Source organism: Suncus etruscus, chromosome 7 (assembly GCF_024139225.1).
Source record: "Suncus etruscus isolate mSunEtr1 chromosome 7, mSunEtr1.pri.cur, whole genome shotgun sequence".
Taxonomy (NCBI): domain Eukaryota; kingdom Metazoa; phylum Chordata; class Mammalia; order Eulipotyphla; family Soricidae; genus Suncus; species Suncus etruscus.
In genome coordinates, this window is record NC_064854.1 from 116,788,716 (window position 1) to 116,811,007 (window position 22,292).

Consider the following 22,292-nt stretch of genomic DNA (forward strand, 5'->3'; position numbering starts at 1 on the left):
ACTTCCCTCATTCTCATAATATTGAGTATCTTACATTTGTCTCAAATTTAGAAATTATTATGTAAAATTCTTTCTTTTAATTTACATATATTATGGCATGTTATCATTAAACTAATTAGCTATAAGAACATCACCTTATATACTTTAAATTAAATTTTTTCAGAATTATTTTCCTTCCCGACTATACTAAATTGATTTTTTTCATATTTTATTTTCCAAAAACTTGGTTTTTTACCATTCTAAGTTATTCCCAACATGGATTAAGCATAATTTAGTGATTAAGAGGATAAACTATGTAATTAAACTACCTGGGTTCATACTGTGACTCTACTATTTTCCTGACTGATACAGCACATCTTGGTTTAACAACTAGTTTCATTTTTGCCTTCTATTATAGGGAGTTAATAGGCCTGTTTAATTCATAGAATTGCTGTTTGGATCATGAGATATATGGATATCAATATTACTTATTAACACAGTGGTAAATAAATATCAAGTTTTGCTATTATTATTCTCAAATTACCTTGAAACTCTTGGTTGCTATTATTCCTTTGTTCCTTGCAGTATTCTCTAAAGGAAGCTGAATCTCGAAACTTTTCTTTTCATATATATATGAATGTATGTATATATATTAAAAAATCAAAAAAAGAAAAAGAAAAAAAATGAATCTCAAAACTTTTTAAATCAATTTATTTAACTGGTACTTTCCTTGGATGTTACCTTGAAACTATAGATGACCCTTGACCCTAAAGTATAGAAATGTTAAGGACAGTGAACAAAAGAAATTGGTGAGAGGGATTATATGGAGTGAAAGAAGGCAGAAAATTGATAACAGGGCCAGGGGAAAGGGGCATCAGACACTCTGGTGATGTAGGTGTAAAGTATTTGTATGTATCTAAACCACAGAACCAGTACTGTAAATATGAGACCCAAATTACAACAACCAGATTTTAAATATGTCAAAAAGAAGCAAACTAGGGGATAGGAAAGAACCTGAGAAGAGAATAGAACACTGGTGGTATGAAAACAGTTTTGTGTGATTTGTACATGACGGTGCCAAGAAAGAAAAAATAGCAGAGGAAAAGAAGGATGGAGGAAGAAAAGAAGGGCGGGAGGAAGGGAGGGAGGGAGGGAGAAAATGAAAGGAAAAAATAATCCATAGAAAAGAAAGGAGAGGGGCCAGAGAGGTAGCATGGAGGTAAGGCATTCGCCTTGCATGCAGAAGGTCAGTGGTTTGAATCCCGGCATCTCATATGGTCCCCCAAGCCTGCCAGGAGCAATTTCTGAGCATAGATCCAGGAATGGTCCCTGAGCACTGTCGGGTGTGACCCAAAAACAAAAAAAAAAAAGAGAGAGAGAGAAAGAAAATAAAGGAAATGAAAGAATAAGAAGCCAATGAAGATTAACTGCTGAATATGTATCAAAATGTACCTATTTCCATTCATAAATGGGAACATATTGCTTGACAGCCCATCATATGTTTTCATTTCCTATCCTCCATGTTCAGAGAGCTTTTAGAAACCTCACATTCATTTGGTTTAGGGCTGAGGAAAACTAAAAGCCCTCATCCATATAAAAGCACTGCCATTTCAAAGAATCTAAGCAAAGTTATGAAAACTGAAATGCTTTGGAGCTTTTTAGCTATATCATTGCTCTGATCCCTTCCTGTCTTTGAATGATATTAAAATTAGGGATGTCTATAGGTAATGATTTAGAGTCACCCAAGTTTATATGACTCCTAGTTGAATGTAAGACTTACTTCCCTATTAACTCATTAGCAGCTGGGGTTTAAAAATCAGTTTGTTATAGTTACATTTATAGAGAAGAATATACACCATAATATGCATTGTTCAGCGTATAAGAGTTGTTGAATGAAATGTTCCAGGGTAAAAATTTAGTGGTTGGCAATGGTAAAATTTAAGATAGGAAACTGGTGTTAAGCACAAGTTCCATTAATCTGTCTATACATTTTAAATGGGTTGGTTTTTGTTTACTGTTTTTTAACTTCAGTTTACCCATTTCATGTCAGCAGCCTTTAGTTTTTCAAAAGTTTCCAATGATTATTTTTTTTTGTTTTCTAGTTGTTAAAAAAAAAGATAGTCAATGTCTCCATATCTTTGTATGTTTTATATAAATATAAGCGTAAGAAAGAGAGCAGTCTATGTAGTTTAAATTAATGCTGAGTCACAAACAAGATAGGATTGTATAACCATTTGTATTCTCCACCAAATGGAGTAAATCATTTGAAAAAAGGGAGGGGGGTGTTTCGAAGACAGATGCCAATAGAATTAATGGTAAAAAGAAAGAAAAAGAGGGATTTGAATACTGTGACTATCGTGCTTACATAGAGTTATGGAAATGCCTTTGAAGTAAATAGGCAAAGGTCCATTCACTGGAGGGCTGTCTACAGCTGAAAATATAGAATGAATACCAATGACTGTATTATCAGGAGCGTTTTCTGCACCGGTGCTAAAGAACCTGTTAGGTCTTTTGCTTGCTAATTTCTTTTTAGCTATGAAATAATAAAGCCTAAATCATAGAACTAAATTTCACTTGCAAATTGCTGAAAGTCTTATTTCTCCAGTGAGATCAAATATGTCTTATGACATGTTTTTCCTTCCACTGTTCTCCCAGCTGTTGTTTCTTATTACTGAAATGGTGATGCATTGATATTGGTTCAATTACCAAAGTATCTAAGTACATTTAAATTCATGGCGCATCACAGGTATTCAGGCTAAGTGACTGTGATAATCAGACAGGATGTTTGATTTAAATTAAAGGAACACTTCCAAGAGATTATTTATTGTTGAAGACAGTTTACTCTGAAGAATTCCCATCACCCACATCATTAATATTTTAGGAACCACTAAAATAGAGAATGTTTAGAAAATAAGAAATATGTGAATAATAATATGGCCCTATATGTGCTAAACTGATTTCCTTGGTTGTTATCATCACTGTCAGGCCACGCAGTGAGTGAAAAATATTATAAAGCCAACCCTATGGAGTATGGAAGTAACTAAAGCCCATTGAATGTAATTCAAAAAAACGTACATCCAAAGCACCACATTTCCAACTTTTAATAAGATGAGAATGTTAAAGATAGACTCACATTAAAATGACATGGTTATTAACCACATAAGAAAAAAACATTGAGTTGAGCGCTTGAAAAGAGAATTTATATCAAATAGAATGGAATTGTTCTCAATTTCTTATAGAACAAAGGGAAATGATCCAGATCATTTGGTAACAAGTGTTTTAGGCTACATGGGATATAATTGTTTAGCAATGCTTTGTAATCATAATTTAGATATTTCTTGTGGGGTCTGGAAGATGGCTCAAAGGACTAGAGCACATGTTTTGCATGCCTGGTACCACATGCTCCACCAAACACCACCTGAAGAGACCCTCAAGCATCACTGGATAAAACCATAAAAATTAAGTCTTTTTAAAAAAGGATTTCTTCTGGAGGAAAATTAAGATCCTGCATTTTTGTTAGCTTTGGCATATTTAGTTGCTTATTTGATGTTTGAAATTTTATTAGACACTTGGGAAAAATAAGCTCACTGACCAAGATTTACTTGTGCAATTTCATTAGTGAAAATAGAATTTATCCTTGCAAACTTCATTGCTTAAGATCTAAATGTATGTCCTATCTCTAGGCCTCTGGAATTCTACTATACTGCATTAGCTACACAAGTTATGTTGCTTTTTTTGTGTGTGTATCTGGAAATATCAACCAATGTTAACAGCCTAAAAATTTTCACAGGGAAATTTCCACATGTGAACTTTAATTAGACAACAGAGCCAATCTAGTCTAGTGACAGGCCATTAAAATAACCTGTTTTCTTATTTATTCCACTTTGTTATTTGCTGTCTCTTCCAAATAGCCTTTGCTTTTCTGTGGGGAAAAAAAAAACCCTAGCAGATTGTTTCTTGGGGGAAAGTGAGAGTAATGAGAATGCATGTGAAGTATATGTAAAGAGCATTATGCTGATTAGTGCCTCATAAATAAATATTTTGTCTCTTACAGCCTGTCAACCAAGGTCGTCATTATCAGAAAGAAATGAATCCACCTTCTCCCTCTAATCCCCGGTAAGGATTATTAAGAATCTAAATAATTTGGTTTTGTTTTGTTTTTAAGAGATTATTTTAATTTTCTGAATTTCTCTTGGTTTCATGAACTTGTCTTTACAACTTCCATAGTGTTTTATTTTCTTTAGCAATCACAGTTCAGCTTACTTTTTTAAATTCAGACTGTAGGCTGGTGCAGTTTACATTGTTTTTAATGGCATGTTTGCCTTTTACTGACTATGAAATTATGAACAAGATATTTAACTCACAATAATTAATACAAATTACTTTTAGGAAGACCAGTGAGCTAAAATATTAAGAAGTCGGCACAGTTCCTGGTATATAACAAGTGTTTGTTAAGTGTCAATTTATTCATTATTCTATTTGCACAGATATCCCATTTAGATAGGTAGCTGGTAGTATGTACTAGGAATTTATTGCAAATTCATCTATCATGAACTTCTTCCACGGGGTCCCAGTGATTGTAATGTATCTCATTATCTTAATGTATCCCATAATTAATCTCTTTCACCTTGTATTATGTTTTATCCTGTAAATGGATCAAAACACCAGCATCATAGCTCTGACTCTAGAATGTATTTGTAACACAGTATGCGAATTAAGACTCACTGATCACATGGCTAATATTGAAAGAGAAGATGGAGAGGAAGTAAATAGGAGTTAACCCCAAAGGAAAAATGGAGAAGGAAAGTGAATTTGTGCATAAAGATTATGTGCTATTAAATGATGATGGTGATGATGATGATGATGATGAAGATGAAGAAGCTGTGTCCTAAAAGCCATCGTCAGTCAGGAGAGACTTAGTGGAGAGTCTAGAGGGAACCAAACAATACCCAAGATCACTCTTATTTGCTTCATCCTTTTTGTTTCATCCTTGTGAGTACCATTAGAATTCAAAGTGCATGCCAAGGTGGACAGGCTCTGTCTAAATCTAACTTCCTACTTTCTAGAAGAGAGGTTATTGGTCTTGTTTAAGTCAAGGAGCCTCTTCTATTCCTATCAGCCGTAAACAGTAATACCAATCCATATAAAACACTAAGTGATCATTAAGAGATTAAGAACTCTCAATGGAACTAAGTGTTTATGGTTCTTTCTTATAAATCCCTTGTAAATTCTTAGAAATAAATTCTTATAAATCTTATAATTAAATTCTTATAAATAAATTCTTATAAAATTTTCTTATAAATCCCTTCTAAGTGTTTCTGGTCTATCTATTTGATCTGTTCATCTGTTTGGTTTTTGGGTCACACCCGGCAGCACTCAGGGTTTACTCCTGGCTCTATGCTCAGAAATCGCTCCTGGCAGGCTCAAGAGACCATATGGAATGCCAGAATTCGAACCACTGTCTTGCATGCAAGGCAAATACCTTACTTCTATGCTATCTCTCCGGTCCCTGTTTGTTTTGGGGTTTTTTTTGGTGGGTTTTTTTTTTTTTTTTGGTTTGGTTTTTGGATCACACCCAGCAGTGCTCAGGGGTTACTCCTGGCTCTATGCTCAGAAATTGCTCCTGGCAGGCTCAGGGGACCATGTGGGATGCTGGTATTCAAACCACCGTTCTTCTGCATGCAAGGCAAATGCCTTACCTCCATGCTACTCTCTGGCCCTTATTCTGTTCATTTGTTTATGCTGTCTTCTAAAGAAAGTTAACACTCTTGAATAAATAAAGTGACCTTGAACCATGCAGCGGTGAAAAATTTATATGTAAGTGGAATCTCAGAGTTCAAACACATTCTTCATGGATAAACAATGATACAAACATAAGCAAAAAGTTACACAAAGAAAAATTAAGAAAAAAGGCAAGAAATTAAAATTATAGTTTTAGTGTCTATAAAAGGAACTTTAACATTTTCAAGTAGTAAACAATAACAATCTTAATCTAGGGAACTAACTCAAATTATATAGCCCAAGAGGAGAATGGGTGAAGTCTTGAGTTCAATCCCTAGTACTTCATTGGACAACCCTCCCTGCAACCACCACTATCAGATATAATCCTGAGGACACTTAATTGCCAGTGATGCCTTTTTTATATGTATTTTTATCAACTTATCTCCTGGTAGGTGAATATTGCTCTTACAAATTTTCAGGTCATCTATACTCAACTAACATGCTGTTTTTCTCTAGATGAGTAAACTTTTTAAAATTTTTTATTACATTATTTAAGCATTGTATATACAAAATTGTTCATGATAGAGCTTCAGGTATAGAATGTATACCATCCTTCACCAGTGTATAAGTCCCATCACAAATGTACCCAATTTCTCTCCCATCCCCCATACCTGTCGCTGGGGCAGGAATTTTATGACTCTCATTCTCTCCCTCTCTTGTCCTTTTTGAGACTGTGGCTAACACTATTGTTAATGAAGGGGTACCATGCATATCACTTTATCCCCTTTCAGAACCCAGTGCTTGTCCAAAGCGATCAATTCAAACTAAAATTGTCATAGTGGACCTTTCCAACCCTAACTACACTCACTGCTCTTTGTAACAAGCTTCCTACCATGGACTGGTCCTCCTGGCCCTCTTCTTTATTATCTCTGGATATTATTACCGTCCTGTCTTTTATTTTTCTTATATCCCACAAATGAGTGAGATTATTCTATATCTAAGTCTCTACCTCTGACTCATTTCACTTGGCATAGTACTCTATATCCAACCATATATAAGAAAATATCATGAATTCATTTTTCTTTTTTTTTTTATTTAAACACCTTGATTACATACATGATTGTTTTTGGGTTTCAGTCATGTAAAGAACACCACCCATCACCAGTGCAACATTCCCATCACCAATGTCCCAAGTCTCCCTCCTCCCCACCCAACCCCCGCCTGTACTCTAAACAGGCTCTCCATTTCCCTCATACATTCTCATTATAAGGAAAGTTCAAAATGTAGTTATTTCTTTAACTAAACTCATCACTCTTTGTGGTGAGCTTCCTGTGGTGAGCTGGAACTTCCAGCTCTTTTCTCTTTTGTGTCTAAAAATTATTATTGCAAGAATGTCTTTCATTTTTCTTAAAACCCATAAATGAGTGACACCATTCTGCGTTTTTCTCTCTCTCTCTCTGACTTATTTCACTCAGCATAATAGAATCCGTGTACATCCATGTATAGGAAAATTTCATGACTTCATCTCTCCTGACAGCTGCATAATATTCCATTGTGTATATGTACCAGAGTTTCTTTAGCCATTCGTCTGTTGAAGGGCATCTTGGTTGTTTCCAGAGTCTGCTATGGTAAATAGTGCTGCAATGAATATAGGTGTAAGGAAGGGGTTTTTGTACTGTATTTTTGTGTTCCTAGGGTATATTCCTAGGAGTGGTATAGCTGGATCATATGGAAGCTTGATTTCAAGTTTTTGGAGGAATCTCAATATTGCTTTCTGTAAAGGTTGAACTAGACGGCATTCCCACCAGCAGTGGATAAGAGTTCCTTTCTCTCCACATCCCCGCCAACACTGTTTATTCTCATTCTTTGTGATGTTTGCCATTCTCTGTGGTGTGAGGTGGTATCTCATCATTGTTTTGATTTGCATCTCCCTGATGATTAGTGATGTGGAGCACTTTTTCATGTGTCTTTTGGCCATTTGTATTTCTTCTTTGTCAAAGTGTCTGTTCATTTCTTCTCCCCATTTTTTGATGGGATTAGATGTTTTTTTCTTGTAAAGTTCTGTCAGTGCCTTGTATATTTTGGAGATTAGCCCCTTATCTGATGGGTATTGGGTGAATAGTTTCTCCCACTCAGTGGATGGCTCTTGTATCCTGGGCACTATTTCCTTTGAGGTGCAGAAGCTTCTCAGCTTAATATATTCCTATCTGTTAATCTCTGCTTTCACTTGCTTGGAAAGTGCAGTTTCCTCCTTGAAGATGCCTGTAATGTCCTGGAGTGTCTTGCCTATATGCTGTTCTATATATCTTATGGTTTTGGGGCTGATATCGAGGTCTTTAATCCATTTGGATTTTACTTCATACATGATGATAGCTGGGGGTCTAAGTTCAATTTTTTGCAAGCGGCTATCCAATTGTGCTAACACCACTTGTTGAAGAGGCTTTCCCTGCTCCATTTAGGGTTTCCTGCTCTTTTATCAAAAATTAGTTGATTGTATGTCTGGAGAATATTTTCTGAGTATTCAACCTATTCCACTGATCTGAGGGCCTGTCCTTATTCCAATACCATGCTGTTTTGATAACTATTGCTTTGTAGTACAGTTTAAAGTTGGGGAAAGTAATTCCTCCCATATTCTTTTTCCCAATGATTGCTTTAGCTATTCGAGGGTGTTTATTGTTCCAAATGAATTTCAAAAGTGCCTGATCCACTTCTTTGAAGAATGTCATGGGTATCTTTAGAGGGATAGCATTAAATCTGTATAATGCCTTGGGGAGTATTGCCATTTTGATGATGTTAATCCTGCCAATCCATGAGCAGGGTATGCGTTTCCATTTCCGCGTGTCCTCTCTTATTTCTTGGAGCAGAGTTTTATAGTTTTCTTTGTATAGGTCCTTCACATTCTTAGTCAAGTTGATTCCAAGATATTTGAGTTTCTGTGGCACTATTGTGAATGGGATTGTTTTCTTAATGTCCATTTCTTCCTTATTACTATAGGTGTATAGAAAGGCCATTGATTTTTGTGTGTTAATTTTGTAGCCTGCCACCTTGCTATATGAGTCTATTGTTTCTAGAAGCTTTTTGGTAGAGTCTTTAGGGTTTTCTAAGTAGAGTATCATATCATCTGCAAACAGTGAGAGCTTTACTTCTTCCTTTCCTATCTGGATTCCCTTGATATCTTTTTCTTGCCTAATCGCTATAGCAAGTACTTCCAGTGCTATGTTGAATAGGAGTGGTGAGAGAGGACAGCCTTGTCTTGTACCAGAATTTAGAGGGAAGGCTTTTAGTTTTTCTCCATTGAGGATAATATTTGCCATTGGCTTGTGGTAGATGGCTTCAACTAGATTGAGAAAGGTTCCTTCCATTCCCATCTTGCTGAGAGTTTTGATCAAGAATGGGTGTTGGACCTTGTCAAATGCTTTCTCTGCATCTATTGATATGATCATGTGGTTTTTATTTTTCTTGTTATTGATGTTGTGTATGATGTTGATAGATTTACAGATGTTAAACCATCCTTGCATTCCTGGGATGAAGCCTACTTGATCTTAGTGGATGATCTTCTTAATGAGGCATTGAATCCTATTTGCCAGGATTTTGTTGAGGATCTTTGCATCTGCATTCTTCAGCGATATTGGGCTGTAATTTTCTTTTTTTGTAGCATCTCTGTCTGGTTTAGGTATCAAGGTGATGTTGGCTTCATAAAAGCTATTTGGAAGTGTTTCCGTTTGTTCAATTTCATGAAAGAGTCTTGCCAGGATTGGTAGTAGTTCCTCTTGGAAAGTTTGAAAGAATTCATTAGTGAATCCATCTGGGCCTGGGCTTTTGTTTTTCGGCAGACCTTTGATTACCGTTTTAATTTCATCAGTGGTGATGGGGGTGTTTAGATATGCTACATCCTCTTCCTTCAACCGTGGAAGATTATAAGAGTCCAAGAATTTATCCATTTCTTCCAGGTTCTCATTTTTAGTGGCATAGAGTTTCTCAAAGCAGTTTCTGATTACCCTTTGAATCTCTGTCATATCAGTAGTGATCTCTCCTTTTTCATTCCTAATACGAGTTATCAAGTTTCTCTCTCTCTCTTTCTTTGTTAGGTTTGCCAGTGGTCTATCAATCTTGTTTATTTTTTCAAAGAACCAACTTCTCCTTTCGTTGATCTTTCGGATTGTTTTTTGGGTTTCCACTTCATTGATTTCTGCTCTCAGCTTTGTTATTTCCTTCTGTCTTCCTATTTTTGGGTCCTTTTGTTGAGCACTTTCTAGTTCTATTAGCTGTGTCATTAAGCTACTCAGGTAAGCTCCTTCTTCCTTCCTGATGTGTGCTTGCAAAGCTATAAAGTTTCCTCTCAGTACTGCTTTTGCTGTGTCCCATAAGTTCTGATAGTTTGTGTCTTTATTGTCATTTGTTTCCAGGAAACTTTTGATTTCCTCCTTGATTTCATCTCGGAACCAATGATTATTAAGTATGAGGCTGTTTAACTTCCAGGTGTTAAGGTTTTTCTTCTGAGTCCCTTTGGAATTCACAAATAATTTCAGAGCCTTGTGGTCAACAAAGGTAGTCTGCAAAATTTCTATCCTCTTGATATTATGGAGGTATGTTTTATGTGCCAGCATGTAGTCTATCCTGGAGAATGTTCCATGTACATTGGAGAAGAATGTGTATCCAGGTTTCTGGGGATGGAGTGTCCTATATATATCCACTAGGCCTCTTTCTTCCATTTCTCTCCTCAGGTCTAGTATATTCTTGTTGGGTTTCAGTCTGGTTGACCTGTCCAGTGTTGACAAAGCCGTGTTAAGGTCCCCCACAATTATTGTGTTGTTATTGATATTATTTTTCAGATTTGTCAACAGTTGTATTAAGTATTTTGCTGGCCCCTCATTCGGTGCATATATGTTTAGGAGAGTGATTTCTTCCTGCTCTACATACCCCTTGATTAATATAAAATGTCCATCTTTGTCCCTTACAACCTTCCTGAGTATAAAGTTTGCATTATCTGATATTAGTATGGCCACTCCAGCTTTTTTATGGGTGTTGTTTGCTTGGATAATTTTTCTCCAGCCTTTTATTTTGAGTCTATGTTTGTTCTGACTATTCAGGTGCGTTTCTTGTAGGCAGCAGAAGGTTGGATTGAGTTTTTTGATCCATTTAGCCACTCTGTGTCTCTTAACTGGTGCATTTAGTCCATTGACGTTGAGAGAAAGAATTGTCCTGGGATTTAACGCCATCTTTATATCGAAATTTGGTGTGTCTTTTGGTTAGTCTTGTCTTAAATTAGGTCTTTCAGTTTTTCTCTTAAGACTGGTTTTGTGTCTGTAAAATTTCTGAGCTGCTTTTTGTCTGTGAAACCATGTATTCTTCCCTCAAACCGGAAAGTGTGTTTTACTGGGTATAGTATTCTGGGTGAAGCATTCATTTCATTCAGTCTTGTCACAATATCCCATCACTGCTTTCTGGCATTGAGTGTTTCTGGTGACAGGTCTGCTGTAAATCTCAAGGATGCTTGCTTTAACGTAATTTCCCCTTTTGATCTTGCTGTTTTCAGAATTCTGTCTCTATCTGTGGGTTTTGTCATTGTGACTAGGATGTGTCTTGGGGTGTTTTTTCTGGGGTCTCTTTTGGTTGGTACTCTTCGAGCATGCAGGATTTGATCACCTATATTCTTTAGCTCTGGAAGTTTCTCTTTAATGATGTTCTTGACCATTGATTCTTCCTGGGAATTTTCTTCCTGGGTCTCTGGGACTCCAATGATTCTTAAGTTGTTTCTGTTGATCTTATCATAGACTTCTATTTTCATCTGTTCCCATTTTTTGACTAATTTTTCCATTGTCTGCTCATTTGCTTTAAGTTTTTTTTCCAATCTCTCCTGCTGTATGGAATCGTTATGTATCTCATCTTCCACAGCACCAAGTCTATTCTCAGCTTCTGATACCCTGTTCCAGAGCTTATCCATTTTGTCATTCACTTCGTTTACTGACTTTTTCAGGCCTGTTAGTTGACATGTTATTTCAGTTTGGAGTTTTGTGATTTCTGTCTTTATCATATTTTCTTGGTTCTTATTAGTGTTCTGTTCAACTCTATCCATGGTTTCTTTGAGTTCTTTGAGCATCTTCCATATTGCTAGTCTAAAGTCCTTATCTGAGAGGTTGATTAGTTGGTTGGTCATTATCTGGTCATCAGAATTGTCATCTTCATTCTCTATGTCTGATGCTGGCCTGCATTGTTTCCCCATTGTCACACTTGTATTGTGGGTTTTTCTACGTGTTGTGGTAGTATTCATTGGCTATATGATGTAGGCTGCACACTCTTCTGGCTCCGCCCTTTCTGGATGGGCTGACTTGCCTCTAAGGGAGGGGAGTCCTCCATGGATGAAGCCTCACACTGGATCAAATCTTAGGCCCGAGCATGCAACAGAGAAGACAGTCTGGAGAGAAATGCTTGCTTCTGTGATATAGCACAGTTCTTAGTGTGATTTTTTCTTCTTGTTGCGATGGGGTTCTTTTCTTAGAAGGAGTGCACGGCAGCGTAGCGAAGCGGAGCGGCCGTGCTCTGCTGGAGCCTCTTTTGCCCTACTCCCAAGAGTTTCACGCAAGAGGACAGTAGACAGACATTTACAGGTAGCACTCACAGTTGGGCCCCACTGGGCGGGCATAGATTTGTGGCTTTTCCCCGCCTGATTTCCCAAACAGGGGATCCGGCTTCTGCGACAGTCTGCCGGTTTTTATGTCAAATTCATTTTTCATAACAGTTGCATAATATTCCATAGTGTAGATATACCACAGTTTCTTTAGCTACTCATCTCTTCTCAGGCATTTGAGTTAATCCAGATTCTGGATATTGTAAATAGTTCTGTGATAAACATAGAAATGCAGAGGACTTTTCTGCATGGTTTTTTTTTTATTTTTTTGGATTCCTAGGGTATACCCTAAGGAGTGGTATTTCTAGATCATATGGAAGTTAAATTTCTTGTTTTATGATGACTATCCATTTTGTTTTCCAAAAAGGCTGGACCAGTGTATATTCCCACCAACAATGAATGAGTCCATTATTTCCTGTATTTGTGCCAATACTGGTTGTTCTGGACTTTGAGTCTGTGATGTGTGGCAGTCTAGGTGAATAACCTTTTAAAAAAATGTTTAAATCAATGAATTACAAAGTTATTCATGATTGTGATTCAGGAATACAGTGTTCCAACACCAATCCATTCATTAGTATACTTACCCTCTCCACCCCAGCCTCTCGTTTTCCTCCCACCCAATTGTCTGCCTCTATGAGAGCCTCTTTTTTAATGTCAAGATGAGTAAATTTTCAGAATAACTGGAAAGCCAGATTTGATCCAAATTATGACAAAGTCAAATTATTGTCTGAAGCATAACAATATTTAAAAAAATATTAGAAAGTGGAATCTTTTGTTTCGATAAAAGGAGAAAGAGAATCTGAATTTTTATTCTTATTTTGCTATCATCTGGTATATGACCTCAGAAGAGTATTTCAACCTATCCTGACCTCATTGAAGAATCTTATCATCCTTATATACAAAAGAAAAATTTGAATAAGCTCTGTCTGAGGTCATTTCCAGCCTTATAATTCTTTGACTTGGAAGGGACTCACTAAAATTTGACTTTAATTAAAAAAAAATTAAAGCATCTATTTTTCTATCAAAGGGAACATATCCCTTTATAGAAAGCATTTCAGAGTCTGGGGATGTATCTCAGTGGTTGCACACATGCCTTGCAGGGATAAGTCACTGGATTTGGTACCTGGCACTGACTGCCTAAAAAAGAAAGTATATGTAATAATAGTAGATCAATTAAATAACATTTAACTACAGTAGTGTGTGGCTCATTTTATATTGGCCAATTAAATGATTGCTCATTTAAAGAGAAAATAGCTTATATTCTTTTTTCTTTTCTTTTTTTATTTGTTGTATTGTTTTGTTTTGGGGCCACACCCTGCAGAATTCAGGGGTTACTCTTGGCTCTGTGCTCAGAAATTGCTCCTGGCAGGCTCGGGAGAACATATTGGATGCTGGGGATTGAACCACGGTTAGTCCCGGGTTGGCCATATGCAAGGCAAACACCCTACCACTGTGCTATCAGTCTGGTCCCATAAGCTTACATTGTTATATGTAAAGTAAGGTGAAAGCAAGACCCTAAAACTGACAAAAAAAAATATGCCATTGGGTCTATGTTCCAACAGAGTATTTGCTAGTTTTCTAGAAAGTTATGTATCTCATAAATCGTGTGGCTTGGAGAATTGGTAGAACGGCTATTAATTAAAGCAAAGGATAACATTATGAGGTTAGTCTAAATCTTCATGTAAAAATTTATTAATTTGAAATGTAAATTATTTTAACTTAGAATTGAGAGCTATGGTTCTTTTCAGTGTTTACATTATTCCTTCCCAATAGTATCCCAAAACTTTAGACTATAAACTGCAAAAAAATTAAACTTTAAATTTAAATTTTAAATTAAACTACAAAAAATAAACTTTAAAGTTATATGCTGATAATAATTATGAAACATATATAAGAAATAAGAAGGTATACCTTTTATGTCCACTGTCTTTAATTAAAAAGGAATTGATGGCTAGAGAGATAGCACAGTGGGTAAGGCATTTACCTTGCACGCAGCCAACCCAGGTTCAATCCCCAGCATCCCATATGGTACAAGGAGCAATTTCTGAATGCAGAGCCAGGAGTAACCCCTGAGCGCCACTGGGTGTGCCCCCCCCCCAAAATCTGAGTGGAATCCTGCATACGAGTTCTCCATAAGAGGCTCTAATTTTCTAAATGAAGTGTGGTTGTCAGTAGTGTGATTGCAAGCATGATGGCAAGGGGACATGTACACATAGTGATGCATCACAAGAAGTATTTGAGGGTAACTTTGGGAGGTGAAAAAGGTCACGTTAACTTCAGTAATATATCTGCAACTTTAGGGAACTAAGAACTTGTTATTTTTAATTATGGAGATTCGTAACCACCTAGGTTCATAGACTTGGCCTTCAGCTAGCCTCATTAATATAACAAATTAATATATATTCATTAATGTAACAAATAATATATATTCATTAATATAAAAAGCAAGCAATATCTCCAGTCTTTCATGTCTTTCATTTATATTTTATTATGGAAAGATTTCTATTTCTTTTTCATTTCCCTTTTTTGGTTGTTGTTTCTTGGGGCCACACCCAGCAGTGCCCAGGGGTACCTCTTGGCTCTGCACTTAGGAATCTCTCCTGGCAGGTTTAGGGACCACATGGTATGCCAGGGATTGAACCTGGGTCAGCAGCACGCAAGTCAAATGCTTTTGTACTACCTGCTGTAACTATCACTCTGGCCCCAAGACTTCTATTTCTTAAAAATAATTTCCTTATTAACACAATAACATAATTTCATAATTCTATATGCTTATAATTAAAATAATAAACATGAAAAGCTAGGTAACTAGTTCAAAGTGACTTAACGATTGTTTAGCATGAACAAAGTTTGATCCTGAGTTTGATCCACAGCACCACACCACTGCCAGGCCAAGGATCACAAGAAGTAGCTTTAGATCCCTCAGCACTGCTGGGCATAGTCCCAACTAAAAACTATTAGTTATTTAGTTTTGGTTTGAGGATGCATCCAGATTTTCTCAGCGATTACTCCTGGTTATATGCTCAGAGATTATCCTGGTGGTTCTCAGGATCTATAGATAGTGCAAGAAATTGAATCAGGATCAGTATATGCAAGGTAAGCAAGTACCTTACACACTGATTGATCTCCCTAGCCCAAATTGAATAAATAAGTCATAATAGTATTACCTAAAGTATAATAAAAATAATTTTTTAAAGATTGTAATCTCGGGGCTGGAGAGATAGCATGAAGGTAAAGCGTTTGCCTTGCATGCAGAAGGACGGTGATTCAAATCCCAGCATCCCATATGGTTCCCTGAGCCTGCCAAGAGCGTTTTCTGAACATAGAGCCCAGGAATAATCCCTGAGGTTTTGAAGTGTTTACTCTTAGATAAAAATAGCTTAAAATACTGCCTATACTCATAAATTATTTTCCTTTTAGTAAAAGAACTCACATTCATAGGGCAATTCTTGACTTGGCTCGAGGTGGAATATAATGGTAGAGATTTCCTGAGAAGTTAACTGTCTCAGAATTGAAAGACACATCTTTTATCTCATCGTTTTCCCTTACATATCTTGATGTGTAACATAGCCATTTTACCTTGCATTGTTAGGCATGAGTGTGATCTTTCACAGTATTCTTTGCCTTAACATGCATACTGACTGATATTTAGGCAGCATCTCAGATGTGGGGCCCTTGCTTTCAGTGTTCACCAACACTGCCTCTTGGGGCACTGACAACCTTTATGACAAGGTGCAGAAAAGGCTAACAAAATCTAATACAATTTAGATGAGTGTTGGGTAGAAGGAAACAATTTCACAGTTCATTCTTGTTGAGAAATGCTTCCTCGCATGTAAACTTACATACTGCCAAATGGAGCAAAATGGATGCTGTTTGCAGCCTTAAGTCATTTATTTTAAAATGCCATCTATTGGTTTATGGGGTTTAGAGTTATCCTTTAGATACAGCTATTTATATGTTTATGTAGATTCTTTAGAAGAGCTCAACATATTTTCACTCAGGAATGGGTTTTATAAAATAAACTGTGATTACATTCTGGCTCTCTGTTCATATGGATGAAGTTGATAACCAGTCTTTCATTTCCAATCATTATGCTTATCCTTTTTATAACTCCTTGGAAAATTAGGAGGAGAAGGAAATATTGTCAAAGGTTCAGTTAGGTTCTAAATTGTTTGTAGAAATAAACAATACAGAAAATAATTCTAGGAAACCCAACCAGTAATGAGTGTCATGACTTTCTAAAATGTTTGATTTTTGATTTATCACGAATCTGTAGTTTCTTTTAAAATGTCATTGCAGATTGTGTTAGGGCTTGAGTCCTTTCCAGTTTTGTCACATGTTTGTGTGCTATAAACATGCTTATAACTGTAATTATCTGATAAAGCCTGCAGGCTTTGACAAATGATTAATAACCACTAGATTTGGTTGGTGCTGGCTCAGCTGGCCTGACTGAGGCAAGCGGTTCTGTCACCATAACCTACAAGTACTACTCGGCACTGATCACAGCAGCTTCATTTTTCTTTTCTCAGTTGTCAGGACTCAGCCTGATGGGTTTCTTCTCTGTTGCTTGACCTTTCTTTAAAAAAAAAACACATTTTGAGCTTAACACAAAATAGAGAAAATGTTTAACTAGGTAAAATGAAATACAGAACAACCCTGTCAAGCAATTATGTTTGGGTGATTTTAAAGTATCTTAGTCAGAATTTTGACAAATACGCCTCCTTCAGACCAAAGCACAACAGAGGATTTCCTGATTAACTAAGCAGCTTTTCTAAATAAAGTATTATTATTTTTCCATGATCTATTTTTAGTGTTAAATCTAATGGTTTATTTACAAACCATTATTTTCTTTTCTTTTTTTTTTTTTTTGCCTCTTGTGAGTTTTAACTAGGAAAAGCTATCAAAATCTAATGCCTTTTAGTTTATAATTTCATCCTCACAAATTCATACTAACTTTGAAAAAGTAATGATTTATATTCAGAACCTTAGGTTCAAGTTCCTTGAAAAGACTCTGCAGGCTGTTTTTAAGCTTCCCAGAGCAGAAGAGTACAATCTCTCTCTCTTTTTCTCTCTCTGTCTGTCTCTCTGTCTCTCTCTCCCTCTTCTCTCTGTCTCTCTCTCTCTCTTTTCCTCCTCCCTCTCTTCCTTTTTTCTTTCCCCTTCTTCTAGCTCATGCCTGGTGCCTGGCTTCGAGGGGAGTTTCATATGTAAAATGTGTCACATCCAGATTCCAGAAAGAAATGAAAAATTTTATGCTGAATTTAAGCCATTTAAATTTCTATTATTTTCTTATGTCTATACAGAGACTTACCTTTCTTTTTATGAAAATAGAACAACAACAATGCTTTCTTCATAAATCTAACAATAGTGCAGTTATGTGAAAAGATCTTGCTTGGACAATTTAATATCTATGTATGTTTCACTCTGTGTCAACCAAAAGATCGAGATACTAGTAATTATAATTACACTACTCTTTAAAATATAATAATATGCATTATTTATGTAAGCTTTAGCAATGACTTCTAATGCCTTTATATCCCATATACTCTAAGTTGTATCGATAACCCTTTCCCTCTCCTTTAATTGCATATACATCTGTCTACACTGACTTAACAGATACCAACTGTTTTGCCAAGTTCCTACATTGATTCTAAGCATTCAAACATAATTTGGTTTTGTCTTTCTCGTATCTCTTCTTTTTTAGCTCCTATCTCAGGAAACTCTGCCAGCATCCTTCTTTTGCACAAGCTAGAAACCAAAATCAATTACTAGTCTCTATTTTCAACCCACTCCAATGTCTAGTCTCTGAAAGTTAGAGAGCTATATCCTCCAATTATAATATATGCAAATCCAACAGTTTGTCTCTTTCATTATTAAAGTCCTAGCCTAAGTTATTATCTTCTTGATTCTGGACAAATGGTATAACTTTCTGTTTGCTTTCTCTGCTACTTTGGTTCTTATAGTCTTTTCTCCACTTCCCAATAAGAGTAATTGTGTTAGACCTAAACTGGATCTAACTATTCCTACCCATACCCTATATTATAAAACTTCTCAAAGCTTTCCCACTGCACTTAGTGAGAACAAAGCAACCTCCTATTCCTGAACATTTACCTCTTAGATCATGTCACATTACTATTGTGCTATGGTTTTACATATATATATATATTTATATATATATATATATATATCAGAAAACATAACTCCATCTACTTCTCAAGAATTCCAGATTCTGTTATACTATATGAGCTTTGCTAGAGAGATAACTTAACATGCTGGAGTGCATGCATTGCATGTAGGAGGCTGTTTGATTCATGGTACCCTGTGGCTTCCCAAACACTTCCAGGAGTGGCCAAAAACAACAAAATAAAATGTTTTCAAGAACTTGACATGATTTGAATCTTCTTATTGGAGTTCTTTTACCCTAGAAAGGACTTAGTATTTTTTAACTAAATGGCATCTCCTTAGAGAGGCCCTTCCTTAACATGCAATCTTAAATAGCACCTATCAACCTCCTTACAGTATCTTTCATTGTTTTTTTCCACCATATTTTGTTAGTATTTTGACTCTTATTAGGTGACTAAAATATGGCTAAGAATTGAATAAGTATGTGTGTATGTGTTTGAGAAAGAGTGAGTGAGGAAACACTTAGAGTCTTTAAATGTGGAAGGGAGAGAATATATATGCACAATTCTGTGGTGTGCTGGCACTCTCTTGCTCTCTTAAACTTCCATCTCCCTTCCCATGCTACTCCTAAGATCTTTAGCTCAGAGTGGCTTCTTTACACTCCTCTCATCTCAACCCAGAGGAAGCCTAAATGCAAAGGACCCTTCAAGAGTTATTCTATCTCCAACCTCTATGGAACTAAAACTATACCTCACATAACTCCTGCGACAACCTCAAAAATGACCCAACAACCCACTAATAATGCAGTGTGGATGGGCTGAGTAGACCAACTGTTAGACCTGCCCCATCACCTCTTTTTTCTCACCTCTTGTCACCCAGCCTGCCCAGCCCACTTTCAGTCCTGGTTCTGCCCATTTATTCTGAGAACTAGTTGAGTTAGATTACATACCTGCTTCAGATATTCTGTCCCAAATCCGAACTAACCACCAGCCCAGAAGACTAAGAACACCACCACTCATCTGAATATTTTCTTTTCTTTGCTCTTTCCACCTGTTCATTCTGGCCTATCCATCTGATTAACAACTCATCCCACTCAGTCTCCTCAGTTGAAATGTGTGTCTGCTCTCGAATCTACTCTTTTGGGACACTGGAATGTTTCACTTTAACTTGAATGTCCTACTTCCTTCATAGTCTAGAAGAGGCACAAAATTCACTAGGCCTGGGAAATTCAAACTCATAACTTTAGATAATTTCATGTTTTCCAAAATTATAAATTTCTGAAACCCTTTTCCATGAAAGTTTCAGAACAACATATTGCATTGCCCTCAATTTCCCAAAAATCCTCTGTCCAAAATGAAAAATCCCTAAGGAATCTTAGCATTTGTATCGGGCAAATAGTCTGATACATCCAATTGATGAACTCCGATTACCTTTGGCCCAAGGTCCAAAGTAAAGAGGTAATTACCAAAGCAATTATTTACCATTTAAACATTTCACAATTTCAGCTTTTAATGAAAAGATTGTTTCCCCTTTTAGAGCAATTAGCCCCTTTTAAAACATCAGAGTACTAATTCTAGTTTATAGTATTCAGCTCTATTCTGTCTGATGAGGAGAAGAGGGAATGCAGGCAGAGGTCCAGGATAATGACATAAGCCTAAGGAATGGAAGACCATAATTATGGTTAAATGGTCCTAGCTAGTTGCATCCATAGACTTCTTGCCTCATCATTCATTTTTGTAGCCTAATGAGGAATAGTTTCTTTTATTGTTTAAACAAGAAACCACCACCACACCGAATGATTGAAAATAGATTACAGTTCTGCCTAGCACAACGTTCATTAAGACTTCCTTAAAATAGGTGCCACCCCAGAGTTAGTTCTAGAGACAGCAAACCTACTTTCAGCTGTGCTCAACCCAGCAGTCTATGCTCTGCCTCTCAAGATATCTCTTAAGGATTCTGAAACACTTACTACACACCAATCTTGTAGAGAGATTACACTAGTATGCACTCAGTGAACTTGTCCCAGCCAGGTGAACCTATGCTGTGTGTCATCCAAGCGGTGTGTGAATGCCAGGAAGGCTGCCCAGGAGCAGGGGAGCATGTACAAGTGTGGCACTAAGAAATCCCAGTCTTTTCTAACCCATTTCCACTTATAAACTCTGCTTTTGCTGAAAGTTTGCTCCACTTCCCTGTAATTCTTTTTGTTTCTCCTGCTAATGAAAAGCATCACATTTTGAAATTGATTAAAGTTAAAACACATAATTTTTCAACCAGGTAATATATTATGTTTGCTAGAGTTTACATTTTTCTATTATTCTGTTCATTATTGCATAAAAACCTAGTCAGTTTAATAAATACCTTACCAATCAGACGTCCAGCCTATTTTAAATGATTTGAGGCAAAAGCAAACAACTTTTAGCTGATTTGATTGAATTAACGCTAACATTATTGTTCTATTGACTCTTTCTTGTCCATTGATTTTAAAAAGTCTTTCACTCCCTTGCTATCCATTAAGACAAATCAGATGCAATTTGCTGTTCAGGACAGAAAATGCTGTTGGTGTTGGGTGTGTGCAAGACAAAAATTATATACATAATGAAACAAGACTGGTTAGAAAATAGCTTCTATTCTACTGATTTGAGAAACAAATCAATCACTTGTTTGCCATTGACTTTTGAGCATAAGAATAGTGGACTTAGTTTTATTATTTTAATACAGCAGTACCAAGTGAAACCTAATAGTTATGACATACTTTGTGTCTGATTTCAAAGTTAAAAAGAAGCAACTGGAATTTTATAAATACAAATTTCTAAGCTGAATCAAATTAAGAAAGAAGAGACAGTCAAATACCTTTTGTTGGATTACTATTGAATAACTTTTAAACAATAGAATCATTTGTCTTATCAATATAGCCATGAACAAGAAGCCTGCGGTCAATCAAGATCATGATAAAAAAAAATCACAATGTGCTTTCCAGTTAAGAAGTGATGTTCATGCTAACAAAGCTATTATGTAATGGAAAGCAAAATATCTCTACACTACTGTTTGGGGTTTTCCTTTTTATTGTGGGTAATATTTTGTTTCTATCCAGTTTGAAAGCGGAAGATGAGACTACTCACTAATCCTTTTCATTAAAGGAAAATTCCATTATGGTCAGTATTTTGACTTAGTGAAAGGTGCAATTACTTTGTGGTCTACTATTTACCTCTTTATCTACACTCTTATTGAAAAGTCAAATCGCTTTATGTTAAGAATCCAGAAAATATTTCCTTTCAACCTACTGGAATAATGAAAAAAAAAATAAAAAGGAGAGGGGGACAAACAAGAACAACCACCCAAATGACATTCTCTAAATTTGCTTGTGATTTTCTAAATTTCAGTGCTAGCAAAAAAAAAAGGAAGTTGCAGCAAGGCATACAGTAAATGAAGATATTATGTATTAGAGAAGGAATGAATCTGTCACTTTGACGGATTGTGAGGCGAAGAGCAGATTAACAGATTACTCATAGTCAGAAGGCAGTGCGGTGTGAAAAATGCGCAGGAAATGATAAGTGTGGGTTTGTGCTGATTTAATGATATTTTTAAACTACAATAACACTCTGGTAGTATAATATAATAAAGCCCTTTGCTTGCATTTTTAAATCATCAACATATGTCCAGTTTGACCTTAAAAAATAGTTTAGATCACTCTCTAAAAACTGATGTAGCTTTCAAATTGGGAAAAGTTGGCATCTAAAACATCATAGCAATGACCTTCCAAGAAATATCATTGGATTTTAAAATCAGTTCTTCCCCAAAACTAATGAACCAGCATTTGTAATATGAATTTTAATTTTGTCTT

General features: G+C 36.1%; 1 protein-coding gene across 3 annotated transcripts in view; it reads left to right on the plus strand.

Annotated features, from left to right (window-relative positions):
- Nucleotides 1-22,292, plus strand: part of CFAP20DC (CFAP20 domain containing) — a 286,437-nt gene that overhangs the window by 213,384 nt on the left and 50,761 nt on the right. For all 3 annotated transcript variants that reach the window (XM_049777338.1, XM_049777341.1, XM_049777339.1), the window contains one exon: nt 4,034-4,095. In XM_049777338.1, coding sequence (XP_049633295.1) covers nt 4,034-4,095 — 62 coding nt within the window. The remainder of the gene's footprint in view (nt 1-4,033; nt 4,096-22,292) is intronic.